Raw genomic sequence first — 16,894 nt, 5'->3', positions numbered from 1 at the left:
TATCTTATGCAGTTTTTAACAAGATGAGTGGAACTTTAGAACTCTTCAGAAAGTAGACAGTGCACTGGCTTTTATTTTTTGGAATAATCATAGGATAAATAAAAATATTCTCCTTTGAATGTTACAATATATAATCTTCTCACAATCCATTTCTAAGGCCTTCCAGTGTTGTCAAAATCTATCACTAGCCATATTTTTGAATCTGATTCAGAGTCAGAAATAAAGCTAGCTAAATTTTTTACTAGTTTTCTGTAGGATAAGAAGAAAAATGTAGTGTTTTCCTTTGACATGATGGTACATAGGAACTTCTTTAATTTGTTTTAACTGTGAAAGAGATGGAAATTTGCATTATATTTTAGAAATATGATATGCTTATTTATATCACCTTTGCAAAATAGAATGTATGCAAAGTATCATTGTAATATATTAATTGACAATATTAAGAAAATAACCAAAGATAATAAATTAAGTGATTTATAGACTTCCTTTTCTTATCTTATTCTCAACTTTATTTTTCTGTGTCTGTTATCCAATGGTTTATATCCCTTTTCAGATTAGTTAGAGGGCATGCCAGTAACTGAACCTGGGAGTTTCTTTATGAAAAGTCTATGAAATAATAATTCAATATCATAGGAAAATATTTATCTTTTAAACAATTAAAACTTCTGTTTTTGTTTCTCAGTATCACCTATGCAAGCAAAGCTATACAGATCAAAACTTTTTTTAAAAAAGAACAGCTTGTCAAAATTATACTCATTCATTCAATCACTGAGCATAAATCAAGCCTTGGATATTACCTCAAAGAGTTTTATTACCTGTAAAAAATGTCATTTGGTTATTTTCAATACAGCAGTTAGTTTTCCTTATACAGGGCCTCCTTTATAAATTCTGGAGTCTTTTGTTGCCTGTTTATTTTCCTTTTCTAAGAACATCTGTGACTGATATAGTTGAGTTGACATATGTGAATATAAACACTCGCATCAACATGTCATTTGATAACTAATTCTTAATGTGTATTATTTTGTTTGCTGTGATGACAAACATGAAATCAAATAAGGCAGATAGAGAAGATAAATGGGAAATGAAAATGAAAAGGCCTTAAGGCATTTTAATTTTATTTCCTTTAAGGGCTTTTGCCCTGCTTTTCTATTAAATATGCTCATATTAAAATGATCTGCAATTAATATGAATTCAGGGTGTTGTTTTTTTTTTGTGTGTGTGTGTGTATGTGTGTGTATGTATGTATATCTATCTATCTATCTATCTATCTATCTATCTATCTATCTATCTATCTATCTATCTATCTCATGGTATTTTCCCACGTCATAGTAGCTGTGCTTTTAAAGTTGTAGCGACGTTTCAGCAGAATCTCATCTGCCATCATCAGGCTTCTGTAGGCTATCTGTATAGGGGCAATTAAACAAACTCTGTATTACACAATTTTGCAAATCTGTAAATACACAATTTGCATTAACACAAAGACAATTTTGTAAAGTTCTCAAACTGTTGCTCTTGCATGTGGCTCCCTACATAGAAGGGTTATGAAGCCAATCTGTCAGGTAATTGGCAAATGGATTTTGACCTAACAATTAAGTAAGCATTTTCAACTTTTGCCAATAATTGCCTTGCTTCATGAAGCTATAAGCAAGATAAGACTTATCTGTTCTTAAGTAGCCCAACAGTGTTTTGCAAAACTGGTGTCAGAGAATTATTGCTTATTCCTTGCACTGTTGTGGAAAACTTAGAAAGCAAAAAAGCAGGAATTTTTAAGTGATTGGAACTGTGAGATAATCTGTTCTCTCAATAAAGGGAATTGGCATTTCTTTAAAAAAATCTTGTCCTTACACTGAACTTAATTATATTTTTGCTCTGTATATATACATGCATGGCCATGTGTACAAGCCTTTACAGTGTGTACATATGTGTCAGTACATTTCCTTTGTGATTTCAACTCATTTCAAGTTTGAAAAAGTCAACATGAATTGCTCCAAAGAATGGAGAGCTTAATCTGCAGTTAGTTTTCACTAAACACTAATGTTGTAACAAGCTGAATCTCAAATGTGAGTGGTTTTTTTAAGTCTGCCTCTAAAATTTATGTGGCTGAAATCATCATGAGATGACTTTTCCCCATGGCTGTTAGTGGCTATGATTCATATAAGCCAGGAATGGGAAATGGGCAGGTTTCCAAATGTTACTGAATTGCAGATGAGGCAGGGATATTGGGCATTGTTGTTAATTTGGATGATCACAGATTGGTCATCATTGACATAAGCCCTTAATCTGAAGTCTAGAAGCTGAAATTGAGTCATAAAATTAGCAAGGCCAAAAGCTTGGTATATGTCCATTTTGTTAATAATTAAAACACCACCAATACCCTTTCATTTAGTTTATGTAAGCCACAAAGGAGAAATGTGATTTAAAGAAAAGCACTAGGCACAAGTGAAATACTGTTACAGCAATTAGAATGCAATTCCCAATGGCATTTAAAAAATTAATAAATTCTGATACATGCGACATTGTTTAGAGTAGTACTGTTCTTCTTTTTTAGGGGTGGGGGAGAATAAGAAAAGCAAAGTTTATCACAATCTTTACACTGAAATTTAAAATATGGGAAAATACATAACGGTTGTTAAGAAAGGAACAACTTTTATCTTGACTTAAAATGTTGACATTTGTTTTTTTATTTTATTAATAACCTGTTGCTGCCTAGTGATTCTGAACAGAATCACTCCCAGTGATTCTGAACAGTTTATAATTAGAAAAGTAGGATGACAAAACTAGATAGGAACAAATGACAATGAACAATTCAAAAATGAGGCTTCAAAGGGCTGGGTGAATAGTCAAATCTTCAAGAAGGTTTGAAACAGCAGAAGATTAGGGGTCTCCAGATCTTTGTGGGGGGAGGGCTTCATTCCAGACAACAGGTTCTGATACAGAGTAAGTGCACTTACGGGGTCCTGATAATTTAATTTCGTTTAATTGGAGAATCTGGAATTCACTACAACTACCAAGTCAAATAAATTAGGCAGATACTGTGTGAATTAGGCTCCTTCAGGTAACCAGGCTCTATGCCATGTAGGACTTTATAGGTAATGACCAACACCTTGAATTATGCCTGGAAGCAAGTTGGCAACCGGTGCACATTAGAATGCATGGGTGTTACATGGGTTTACTAATGGCTATCTGGATGATCTTCAAGGGCAGAGAGCCAAGTGTGCAATTTCAAAGAAATGAATGACTAGGAATCCCTGAGCTAGGAAAGGGCAGAAGTGGTGCATCAGATAAAACTGCAAAGGCTTTCCTGGGCACAGCTGTCACCTGCTCATTAAACAGAGCTGGGATTCTAGGAAGACCTTTCCCCCCAAGTTCTGTTCCATCCTTGAATGAAAAAGTGCCACCTCACCAAAGGTCAGAAATAAAATATAGGTTCTTTCTGTCTTTCTAACTCCATTTATTACTGTGAATTTTACCCAAAGCACATTTAGTGAACTGTTTCTTAATTTTTGGCTGTTATTTTTTTAAAACTGTGTTGCTAACCAGATTATATGGTTTCTAGGGTGACCTCAGTAACTTTTTACACTTATTGTTTGGTCTTTCTGTTTCCAATGCCTTTCATGCAAAATCATATTGAGCTTCTTTTGTCCTTCTATGTATAAGGAAGGGTTACATTTATAGTCAGCATGCTTTCTTGGTATACTTTTTTGTAGGCTTAAAATAAACCCAAACCATACTGCTTCACAATCTTGATTTGTTACAGCTTACTTGGTTCCATTAAGTGGTTTGGCAAATTACACATTTCCAAAAAAACTTGTTCTAATTTCCCCCCTTGTGCATTCCATGCTGTGGTTTTCAAATAACTATTCCTTTTAAAGGAATTCTGTTAAAATTAAAATGTTTGCATATTTCTACTATGTGCTTTCCCTTGCATCATATGGGGCTTTCTATTTTGTAAATCTTACAATGAATAGCATTATTTGACTTTGTATCCATAATTCTTAAACTATGCCAGATTGTAAATTATTATATTTGACTTCTTGTTATGTGTTTGGAGAATAACATATGAAGTAGTCCCTTTATCCAAAATTTGGAGAAATAAAAAAAGATATTAAAACCCATTGAAATTAATTAGACTGTTAAATTTGTTTTTTCATATGGTTTGTTATATATATCTTATGTAATTATTGAAGAGTTTTTTTTAAAAAAAGAAACCATCTGTTAACTGTTCCACTTAATTTTTGACTCAATCTTCAATAATCCATATTCAACAACTAAATATAATTTACTAGCAAAAATAAATAAGTTAACTATGAGGTTCTCAAACTATCAGGGTGTCTTATTTCATTGAATTTTAATGCATGTATTGTAATATGAATTAAAATAATGCTGGACCAAAATTCCAGAGATCATTACTATTGTGATGACTAGGTCTTCCTCTTTGAACTTGAGCAGACCATAGTTTTTCACACAAAACTAAGAAAACGGAACCTAGCATCTGTTGCTAGAAATCCACATGACAGTTCTACCTAACTAGCACAACTGAAGTCTATCTAGAATTGGTGCTATTTATTTTACATTCAGAATCCAGGACTCTCTAGTGACAATAGACTAATTGTAGTCCATAATGCATTTATGAAGCAGTTGTTGACCTTTTACCATGATGTCACAAAAGAAAGTTATGTCAGTCAGTATGTTTTATTAAAGTGACAGTTTTCATGAAGGAAATGCCTCCTAAATAATTTTATTAATAATCCTTCCAACTTGACTGATTATATCAAAGGCTCCACTATAAGTCAATTTTTCAGGGCTCTACTTATATGTGGAACTAGACTTTCTCTGTATTTGCTGTATTTATTACTATTCACAATTCTAAATGATTTAATGAAAACAAAAGAAATGCTGCCTGGATGTTAAAAAAATATATGATTTACGAATCTTCCTTGAATTTTACATTTTAGCCATTATCTAAAACTGTTTTAACAAATATCACTTGCAACCATCTGCAAAACTTATTCAGCTTCAGGAGTGAAATATGTGCTTACTTTACTTATGCTTAAATAGTTCACTAAATCATGATTGACTATATATGTTCAAGAGTGGAGAAAGGCATGGAAAATGTAGCATAGGACAAAACTTGAAAACAAGCATGTTCAATAGATTTTGAATGTTCAAGTAATTGTTTGGGCAACGGGTCATTCCTTTGGAATGTTTTGTTTTATGATTTGTTTTACAGCACAGCTAAACACACACTATCTAAATATCTATAGATGTGTGTATACACATACACACACAAATAATGTTGCCATAGAGGACAAATTCAGCAAAGATTTAGGAAAGGAAAAAGAGGGTTTTATTGCTTCCTGTACTCTTACTGTACTTCCATCAAGCCACATACTGAACTTTCTAATCCATCTCTAAGCCTAAGAATAGAGAAATGACTTTACTAACATATTTTTTTGCAATTTCTGAGCATAACTTTCCTTTCTCTGCCTTTCTCCACTCTGGGGTTATCAAATTCTACCTTGGTTTTTACCAGCCAAATTGTACAAACAGTGCATACAACATTATTATGTGAATAGTCTCAGCCAGCCAGTATCTATCGATTGAGACAGACCCATCATTTTAAATTTCAAGTAGCAAACATCTCACTTCATAATAAGGTATTCAAAATTTTCCTGTGTAATTTTCCTGTCAGAAAGGATCTTATTTTTTAAATTATTTTGGCTTTCTAAATTGGTAAATTGTGAAGTATTAAATGTGATATAATAAATAAAGATTGGGGTAGTGAGTATTAACATTGTCCCCTACGTAACTTCCAGTATTTCAAATCCTTTTTATTTTTCTAGGAATTCCCAGTCTTACTGGTACAGGAACCATTTCTGTCAAAGTAGATGATGTCAATGACAACATGCCCAAGTTTGCCTTTAATATGTATTCTAAAACCATTCCAGAGGATGCACCTACTGGGACAGATGTTTTGCTTGTAAATGCCTCAGATTCTGATGGCTCTGTGAACGCTGTCATCAGGTATGAATACTTATTTTGGTGCTTATCAGTGAGTTCCTTTAGACTTTGTTTGTCCTTATTCTGGAACTGATTTAATAGAGGGTTCCTTGGTGCTCTTTCAGCTTGCTTGTTTTCTTGCAGATGTTTTATTACCCTAACTAGGTAACATCATGGTAATGAAACATCTGCAAGAAAACAAGCAAGCTCAGAAAGCACCCCTCATTTCAATCCTAAACTACAAATATTCCCCTTCATTGATTTAATAGAGCCTGAAGATTTGATATTTCACTGAACAGTTTCCTTATGCTTTACTTTAACCTGAAATAGATTGTTAAAAATATGCAAAATGTGCTTTTCCAAATTTTAATACTTTTATAGTTCACGGTAACATACCAACTTTAGCATCGCATGTTAGTGTCTTCTGTAGAGTTATGGAATTTATTCTGTTGGGAGGTACTTAGGTGTATCATTACTAGTATAATTTGTACGATCTTACATCCTTTTTAAGATGAACGTAAACTTTATTTTTGGAATGAAGTGAACAAAGCTTTTGCAAAGAGTGTACTTTTCTGCCTTAAAACTACATTGGCTTTTAATAAGGGTATAGTAATTTGAAGGGGGGAAAATTGAGAAACAAAAATTCCAAATGCTTGCAAAACTATAATTATTATGTACTAAAATTAGGTTCATAATTTTTTACAAAATATTTTTTCTTGATTTATAAAGGTATAATTCTGCATTTAGTGATAAATTAATGAATGCCATGCTGCTACATTTCAGTTTTGTGTTGATAACATTAATGTATATTTTAAATCTGATATAGGACTAAAAAAGTGTAAATAAGTTTCCATTGGCATGTAAGGTTTTATCCAATTATAAATGAATGATAAATAAGAATAGTGTGGGCAATAGAGTGTAGTTGTCTTTCAAATCCACTTAAGCCTTCCTTTATCCCAACACCAATGAAATAACATTGTAAACCCTCGCATGAGATCACAAGAATCATTTTCTCACTGAACTCTCCTGTGCTTTTGGTAGTGATTTGACTGTTCTCATGAGAGTTTTGTTAATGCCCAATGTAATAATATCATTAAAATTTATGATGATAGAGGAAATGCATACTGTATATATGTTTGCATTTATATACAGAGAAAGCTTGCCAACACTTGGATAAGAAATTATAAATATAATTGGTCATAATCTGTATATACTAACGGTTTCTGGATTTGTTGAAAACAACAGTTGTAGGTCAAAGAATCGTATTTTCTTTTCAAAGATGGATTTTCTTTCCAAAGATCTACAACAAATTAGGAAATATTCCCCCACTACCCTTCAGAAAGCTTATTAATATCCAGTATTATGGCCCAGTGATTTTTACATTTTTTTCATAATATTTTTTTTCTTTTGGAAATTAGAAAATTCCTATAATTTATTATTACCAGGAAACAAGGGAGGGTTACATAAGAATTTAAGTGGCAGTAGCAGATTTAACATTTTACTCAGTGGGTTTATGTGTTTTTAATAGAATGCAGAGAAGCTTCATGTTTGTTTCTAATAACTTTTGTCATTCAAAAAAACCAGAATAAGCTCTTTTCCATTTCAGTTAATGTGAACATCAGCTTGTTGTTTCCCAAAAAACATGGAAATGGAATTTAAGATGCTTGCCTCATTTTTTGAAAAAACTAGTCTTTTCAAAAAAGCAAATTCAATATCATAATCAGTTTAACCCTTACTCTAGTTCATTCTTAAAATACAGAATGAATAAAGATGCTTAATTTAAAATATTCATATATTTTTATTTGATTGACAACAAGCTTAAAACTGAGTACTGCTGTGATCGCTATCATTTGTCTAAAATGTGATGTAATGAAATTACACATTATTTTATTCTACAGGATTATACATCATTTACACTCCATAGGAAATTATTTGTATAAAACCTTACATATGCTAGAAATAATACTAGAAAATAGAGTTTTGGTATCTTAATTTACTGTAATTTTTAATTAAGAATTTTTTTGCACAGGCCTATTTTATTCATTTTTGCTGTAACCTTCAAATAGTCATAAAGGTAAAAGTCCAGTCCCTGCCAGTCATGTGCAAATCTAGGGGGCAATACTCATTTCTGTTTCTTAACCAAGAGAGAGCAAGCACTGTCCAAATGCATTTCCCTGGTCATGTGATAACATGACTACATGCTAAAGGTGCATGGAACATTGTGACCTTCCCATTGAAGTGGTACTTATTTATCCACTTCACATTTACATGCTTTTGAACTGCTAGATGGTCAGGAGCTGGGACAAGTAATATGAGCATGGTGCTTGAGTCTTGAACTTATGCTGTCAAATTTCCAGCTGACAAGCTCAACATCTTTAATCACTGAACCATCGGACCCTCTTTCAAAAATTCATACCAAACATTAATGTAATATGTTATATTTTGACTCTGAGGTCCACTCCTACAGAATAACCATGTAATAATTCTCATGAGCATAGTTTGATCCAAGTTTCCCTAAATTTGTGTCTTTCAAATGTATTTCCAGTATTTCCATTCATTCCTAGTTATTCCAATGTAATGTGAATTGCACTTCAATATATATTTGGAGGGTATCTGTTTGTAAAAAGCTGCCTTATAGTTTATTGAATTAGTTCTTGAGACATTCCTCAACATTACAATTAGAAGGGATATATATGCAACATATGTAAAAATAAAATGTCATTTTGCTAGAGTTGCTGGACAATGTGCAGAATATAGAGTACTTGTTTGCTTACTTTGGTAGTGAGATACTCAAGTCATGTTCCTTTAGCATTTGGTCTGATCTAATAGTATTCTTCTATTTCTGTACATTTGAAAAACTCAAAACAGTCTTGAACAATAATTTTTGCACAATATATTCTGGATCAAACCTATCAGTCTGGGTTTCTTTTTTAGCCATTGAGTATGCAAAAGAGATTAGATCGAGATCAACATATGAAAGGATATAGTGAAATATTTAGGGAAGGAAGTATTGCCACTGAGCATTCACCTAATCAAATATTTCTTCTCTCCAGTCTACCAAGCAGGCAGTCCTTCTTGGTAACATAGACAATGGTATGCATGAATACTTGTAGATTTTATGGGAAATGGTTGTGTCAGATTATGATTAAAATGAATTCAGTTCTGAGTTATGTAAGAATTCACTTTGTAGTTTTCTACCAACTAAAAAAAAATGACATCATGTCCAATTGTTAAGTGAAAAAAAACTGGCAAGAGTAACAGTCTGGGCCACATGAAAACATAAGAGATTATATTCAGCATAGCCACTGCTGAAAGTTCTAACCATTTTGGTTGCTGCTGCAGGCTCAGTGGATAATGCAGTAGAAAGCTAGTGGTGTTACCTTCATTGTTAAAAGATTTGTACATTAAAATAAAAGAACTTTGCTTTTCTTCACAATTTTAGGTTAATAGTGTTTCGGTAAATAGCTCTTCATTAGAAACTCATACATTCTTATTAATAATAAATGATAAATTTTTGAAGGCATGCTTGTTACCACTTGTATCATCTATACATGATTTTAGACATTTTCTATTCTTTTCATACCCTATTTTGAGCTAAAATTAATAGTAACTTTAATAACTATTATTGATAAATTTTAAAGAATTTTTTTTCTTTGATTCTGTTTTCCTAATTGTAAGAGCTGCTCATCAATTGAACAGATTGCTATGAGTTGCAGTGGACTTTCTTTTCCTGGAAATGTGTAACCCAGGATGCTATCATAGTGGATTTATACAATGAACAAGGGAGCTTAGGCCATAAGACTTCAAAAATCCCTATCATTCTTTACCTACTATGATTCTTTGATTTATAACTGTGCTGAATTTTATATATATGTACATATGTATATACACATGCATGTACATATGCATGTACATATTGTTATACATGTATAGGCAACATCTAGATTGTATAGCATTATAAGGTATTAATTAATTTTTAAAAATTAAATATTTATTATGCTCATAGAACAGTATGTGGGTGGGGTATTATCACTGAGAAAGAATAGGCAATACATCAGAATCTTTAAAAATAGAAACTTATAAACAAAGAATATATAAAGAAATATATGAATTTAAACAGAAAGTATACATAAGAAACAAGACACCAAAAGACTCTAAAAGGGGAATTAGATAAGTGTAGGAGAGCATAAACGTTAGTATGTGGAAGACTATATCTATGAAATTATAAAGCACTCTAGTATAGAAAAACTAGATGCTCATTAAGTCTAGTTTATGGCATAGGTCATCATCCAACAAATTTTAAGCACTGTTGTATAGAATATGGTAATGCTGTATATTGTCACAGGATTGGTATGTGAAAGCAGAAGAGGTGTAGAATTTTTCTGTATTCCCTTGATATTTATGCAGTAATGGTGAGATAAGGCTGTTACAAATGTCTCTGTTATACAGGAAATGGAGAAGATTGGCAGATCATACAATTTATTCAAATATGAATTATAAATCCATATATTTCATAACACAATCAGTATGGAAAATGTTTTCTCTTTGAATTTATGCAGCTATAGTCTCAGTGGTGGAAATTCACAATTCACAATCAACCCTTCCACTGGACAGATCATTACAAGTGCTCTGTTGGACAGAGAGACTAAAGAGAATTACACTTTGATCGTTATAGCCAAGGATGGTGGCATTCCAACTCCTCTTTCCAGTTCAGCCAGTGTTTTTGTCACAATTGCAGATGTCAATGACAATCCCCCTAAATTTCAACATCATCCTTACGTCACTCATATACCATCACCAACAAGTACAGGTAAGATAATAATAAAAGCATGATTCTAAAGCATCTATTCCTAAGAGATAATAAGGAAACAATGCTAATTTGATTAAGCCAGTCCCTGAGTATTTCACATACAATAATTTAACATTTAAATTAGAATAATTTAAATAGAATAATATTTTCTTGTTTTATTATAATATTTTTTCAAGTTTTGTTATTAATGTTTATTAATACTCTTTGTATTTACATATAATTAAGATGGCATATCTGATTTATGTACACTAAATTCTAAATAGGTCTCATTCAGTATAATTATAATTCTTCACTTGGAATAAACATGTCACAATATGCTACAATATATATTTATTGGAGTGAAATTTTGCAATAAAAAAATTAAATTCAAACACTCTTTAAAATTGTTTCATACTTCTGATTTTCAAAATACATTTTACTGAATAAGTTTTTCATGAAAAATCCTGACCAAACATGGTTAAAATTAATGTTGTCAAAGGCATTTCAAATTGCAACAGTTTGTTTTGAAGGGGGAAAAAGTTACATTCTTCATAAAGCAATCTGTGGTTGAAATAGAATAACTTAAGAGACAGTTAAGCTAGTATAAAAGTTTTTGAAATACCACAAAATATCTACATCTGCTTATAACTGGCAGCTGAATATAAAAGATTACTCAGAATCCAGTGCCATTGTGTTTGCTGCCATGAATGTTGGGGATTTTCTTTTAACAAAAACATTCACCAATTTCTGCCTGTAACTTTTTTCACTCAAGTTTGTTGTTGGGAATAAGAGATGATTCAATGTTATTCAAAGCATAACATTTCAAGACTGAATAAATTACTGAAGTTCATTGTTACAGCACTGATGTGAACTTTTTAATTGCTTTTTGTAGGTACTTTTGTATTTGCAGTGACAGTGACAGATTCTGACACAGGTCCTAATGCTAAACTTCATTATTCCCTTTCGGGAAAGAATTCTGAAAAATTCCACATTGATCCATCAAGAGGGGCAATTATGGTTGCTGACAGACTTTCTGGAACATCCGAAATTACCTTTACTGTGAATGTCAATGATTGCGGCCTGCTTCCAAAGATTGATTCCACAACTGTGACTGTAAGATTTGTAAACAGAGCTGATTTTCCTCAAGTGCATACCAAACAACACAAATTCATGTTCCCTGAAAACCAAGCAGTTGGCACTTTTATCACTTCTGTTTCTGGGGTGTCATCGAGAGGTGATTCTTTGTCCTACTTTATCGCTAGTGGCAACCTTGGAGGTACCTTTCAGATTGACCAATTAACAGGGCAATTATCAATCAGCCAGCCTTTAGATTATGAAGCTGTACAGAAATACATTGTCTGGATTGAGGCTAGAGATATGGGCTTCCCACCATTCTCTTCTTATTTAAAACTGGAAATAACAGTGATAGATATAAATGATAACGCACCATTATTTGAACAAGATCCATTCTTTGTTGAAGTATTGGAAAACCTTTCACCTTTTAAAATAATTACTGTAGCTGCAGTTGACAATGATAATGGGCCAAATGGACAGTTGAATTATGAAATAATTAATGGTAATATAGAGAACAGCTTCACTATTCATCATACAACTGGTGAAATTAGAAGTGTCAGGCCTTTAGACAGGGAACGAGTAGGCCAATATACCCTAACTGTAAAAGCTTCAGATAGAGGTACTCCTACACAAAGTGCAGTTGTCCAAGTACTTATCAATGTTTTAGATGAAAATGACAATGCACCCAAATTTTCTCAGATATTTAGTGCTCTTGTGCCTGAAAATGCACCTTTGGGCTACACTGTTACACGAGTCACAACATCAGATGAAGATGCTGGAATAAATGCAATCAGCAGATATTCAATAAGGAATACAAATATACCATTTGTTATAAATCCTAACACAGGAGATATAACAATTAGCAGGCTTCTAAACAGAGAAGATACAGATCGCTACAGGATTCGAGTTTCAGCACATGACTCTGGATGGACTGTTAGCACAGATGTGACCATATTTGTGACAGACATCAATGACAATTCTCCACGATTTACAAAACCATCTTACTACTTGGATTATCCTGAAAGTAATGAAGTTGGATCCAGAGTGACCCAAATATCTGCCACAGATCCAGATGAGGGAACTAATGGACAAGTCTTCTATTTCATAAAATCTCAATCAGAGTTTTTCAGAATTAATGCATCTACAGGGGAGATTTTCAGTAAGCAGCCTTTAAAGTTCCAAAACTCCAGTGCTTCTAATCATGTCAATCTTAATAGACACAGCTTTATAGTTATCTCCTCAGATCGAGGTAGCCCCGCATTGGTGAGTGAGACTACAGTCACAATAAATATTGTGGATAGCAATGACAATGTACCCCAGTTTGTCTTCAATCAATATTTTACACCTGTTACTAAAAATGTTGCCATTGGGACCAAACTAATTAAAGTAACTGCAGTTGATTCTAAAGACTTTGGTCTGAATGCAGAAATTGAATACAGTATTTCAAATAAAAACCCTACAGATAAATTTATTTTAGATAGTAAGACTGGATGGATTTCAGTGGCCTCTTCATTGATGAATGAAATGAATAAAAGCTTTCTAATAAAAATAAAAGCTAAGGACAAAGGTAATCCTCCTCTTTCATCAGAAGTGCCTGTACATATAGCAGTAACAGAGGAAAATTACTATACGCCAGAGTTTTCTGAAAGACATTTAAGTATTACTGTTCCTGAAAGTCATGCTGTTGGAGCGATTCTTAGGACCATGTCAGCAGGGGACAAAGATGCTGCTATGAATGGAGTAATCCATTATAATATTTCTTCTGGAAACGAGGCTGGATGCTTTGCAATTAATTCATCTACTGGTGCACTATATCTTGCCAAGTCCCTTGATTATGAGCTATGCCAAAAGCATGAGATTACTGTAAGTGCTATAGATGGAGGGTGGGTTGCTAGAACTGGATACTGTAGCATTATTGTGAATGTTATTGATGTGAATGATAATTCTCCAGCTTTTATTCCAGAAGAGTATTTTCCCAGTGTTTTAGAAAATGCTCCTAGTGGAACAACTGTTATTCATCTCAATGCATCCGACATGGATTCTGGACACAATGCTGTGATTGCCTATGCAGTTCAATCTTCAGACAGTGACTTGTTTGTTATCGATCCTAACACTGGAATTATAACCACTCAAGGCTTCCTAGATTATGAGACCAAGCAGAACTATCATTTAACCATAAAAGCATTTAATGTTCCTGATGAGGACAAATGCAGCTTTGCTAATGTCAACATACATTTAAGAGGAACAAATGAATATGTGCCACGATTTGTATCTAAGCTTTACTATTTTGAGATTTCTGAAGCTGCTTCTAAAGGAACTATTGTAGGAGAAATTTTTGCAAGTGATCGTGATTCAGGGATTGATGGAGATGTCCACTATTTAATATTTGGTAGTAGTAGAAAAAAAGGTTTTCAGATTGATGATAGGAGTGGGCAGATTTATGTCACAGGTCCTCTTGATAGAGAAAAAGAAGAACGGATCTCTCTGAAAGTGCTTGCAAAAAATGCTGGGAGCATTCGTGGTGCAGATATAGATGAAGTGGTTGTTAATATCACAATATTAGATGCCAATGATCCCCCCATCTTCAACTTGGAGTCCTATAATGTCCGAATCAGTGAAGGTGTTCCTGTTGGGACCCATGTCACATTTGTAAGTGCCTTTGACTCTGATTCTCTCCCTAGCTGGAATAGGTTCTCCTATTTTATTGGTAATGGAAACAACAACGGTGCCTTTTCAATTAACCCACAGACAGGGCAAGTCACAGTGATTGCAGAGCTTGATCGAGAAGCCTTGCCAGTTTACAACCTCTCTATATTAGCAATCGATTCAGGAAGCCCATCAGCAACAGGCAGTGCCTCTTTATTGGTAACTTTGGACGATATCAATGACAATGGCCCCATTCTTTCTACCACTGAAGGAGAAATAATGGAAAACAACCGGGCAGGGACATTTGTGATGACGCTTCAGTCCTCTGACCCTGATCTTGCTCCAAATCAAGGTCCCTTTTCTTATTATTTGCTTAGCAGTGGTACAGCGACCAATTATTTTAGTCTTAGTACTGCTGGAGTTTTAACCACAACTAGAGAAATTGACAGAGAACAAATCAGTGACTTCTATTTGTCAGTAATTACAAGAGACTCAGGCATTCCTCAGATGTCTTCCACAGGAACAGTTCATGTAAAGGTAATTGACAAAAATGATAACCCATCACAATCTAGAACAGTAGAGATCTTTGTTCACTATTATGGAAATCTATTTCCTGGAGGAACATTAGGCAGTGTAAAACCTCAGGATCCTGATATTTTAGATACCTTTCAATGTTCCCTTACATCGGGAATTACAAGCCTCTTCAATATTTTACCAAACACTTGTGACTTGAATTCCCTGGCAAGATCAACGGATGGAACATTTGACCTGACAGTTTTAAGCAATGATGGCTTGCACAACTCTGTTATTAATGTCATTAGAGTTTTCTTTTCAGGATTCAATAATGCCACTCTTGATAACAGCATTCTTCTTCAACTTAATGTGCCATCCTTGAAAGAATTTCTGACTAATCATTATCTTCATTTTCTACGGATTGCCAATTCCCAATTAACTGGACTAGGAACTACAGTACAACTCTATGGGATATTTGAGAACAACAATCAAACTTTTTTAATGGTAGCTGTGAAGCGGAACAACTACCAGTATGTGAGTTCTGGTAGTGTGACTACTTTCTTTGAAAGTATCAAGGAAATTATCTTTCGCCAAACTGGTGTGCAAATACGATCTGTGGATCATGATTCTTGCTTACAAAACCCTTGTCAAAATGGAGGTAGCTGCTTGAAGAAACTGGCTGTGAATCCTAAATTAAGAAGCTATGACAGTGTGCCAGTCATTATCATGGCAAATGAACCTCTTCAGCCTTTTACGTGCAGATGCATGCCAGGATATGATGGAGCATTGTGCGAAACTGATGTTGATGAATGCTTTCCATCTCCTTGCCACAATGGCGGAACTTGCCATAATCTGGTAGGAGGATTCTCTTGCAGTTGTCCCACAGGTTTTACTGGAATAGCCTGTGAGAGAGATGTAAATGAATGCCTATCCAGCCCTTGTAAAAACGGTGCCCTCTGCCAGAACTTCCCAGCAAACTTCAACTGTATTTGCAAACCTGGTTATACAGGTAAGAAATGGTTTCTGCATGTGTAGTTCCTATTAATTGAAAATAGAAATATGGTATCTATGGGCTTATTTTTTTATTATAACTTTTCATTCTAAAAACACTAATTCTGTTGAAGATAGTTGGGTCATACACCCAATGTTATTATCACGCAAGAAATCAGCATTAAATTCTGTCTAGAACAGTGGTAGCCAACCAGTGGGCCAGGGACCACTGGTAATCCATGAGAAAATGTTGGTGGTCTACAGAGAACTCACCCTCAAAGCAATTAATCCAGGCTGTGCTGGAACACAAGGCTGAGCTACCCACATGGCCCGCAGGAACACAAGGCTTGCGTCGCTTGCATTGCGAACAACAAGGGGTAGTGAGGGGAGGAGGGAAAGGCCAGAGGAGGGAAATTTCTCCACTTGCCCCATGCACCTGGCCTGGCCACTGGGCTGCTTCTTTCTGCTTCCATCTTCTTCTGCTTTTGGCTGCATGCAAGGAAAGCAGCAAAAGTATTTCGTTCTCTCCCCCAAACTCCACCAGAAATGAGTCTTTGAGACATTGCAAGGCATCCTGTTCCAAGAGGCTGTGCCGACACGACAAGTCTCACGAAGATTCATTTCTGGCAGAGTTTGGGGGAGAAAAAGAAAGATTTCTGCTGCTTCTGCTGCTTTCCTTGCATGAAGCCAAAAGTCCCTCTCCCCCCCTCCAAGAACGGAGCTGGACATAGCATCTTGTGATCCCAAATAAAGAACGATCGATCGGTAGGAAAACGGGGTGGGGAATTTTCCTGCAGACTTTTTGGGGGATTTTCCCAGGGTCTCTGGTCCATGAGAGTTGTAATTATGAGATTGGAGAACCTATACTATTTCAGGCAGGTG

The 16,894-nt window shown here is 34.3% G+C and overlaps 1 protein-coding gene across 1 annotated transcript in view; it reads left to right on the top strand.

Annotated features, from left to right (window-relative positions):
- FAT4 (FAT atypical cadherin 4) overlaps positions 1 to 16,894 on the top strand; it is a 104,335-nt gene that overhangs the window by 59,687 nt on the left and 27,754 nt on the right. The window contains exons 7-9 of the mRNA XM_026698017.2: positions 5,844 to 6,024; positions 10,560 to 10,810; positions 11,682 to 16,031. Coding sequence (XP_026553802.2) covers positions 5,844 to 6,024; positions 10,560 to 10,810; positions 11,682 to 16,031 — 4,782 coding nt within the window. The remainder of the gene's footprint in view (positions 1 to 5,843; positions 6,025 to 10,559; positions 10,811 to 11,681; positions 16,032 to 16,894) is intronic.

This window comes from Pseudonaja textilis, chromosome 6 (assembly GCF_049901715.1).
Source record: "Pseudonaja textilis isolate UNSWEBS1 chromosome 6, rPseTex1.2, whole genome shotgun sequence".
Lineage (NCBI taxonomy): Eukaryota > Metazoa > Chordata > Lepidosauria > Squamata > Elapidae > Pseudonaja > Pseudonaja textilis.
This window is presented reverse-complemented; position numbering and strand designations above follow the sequence as displayed.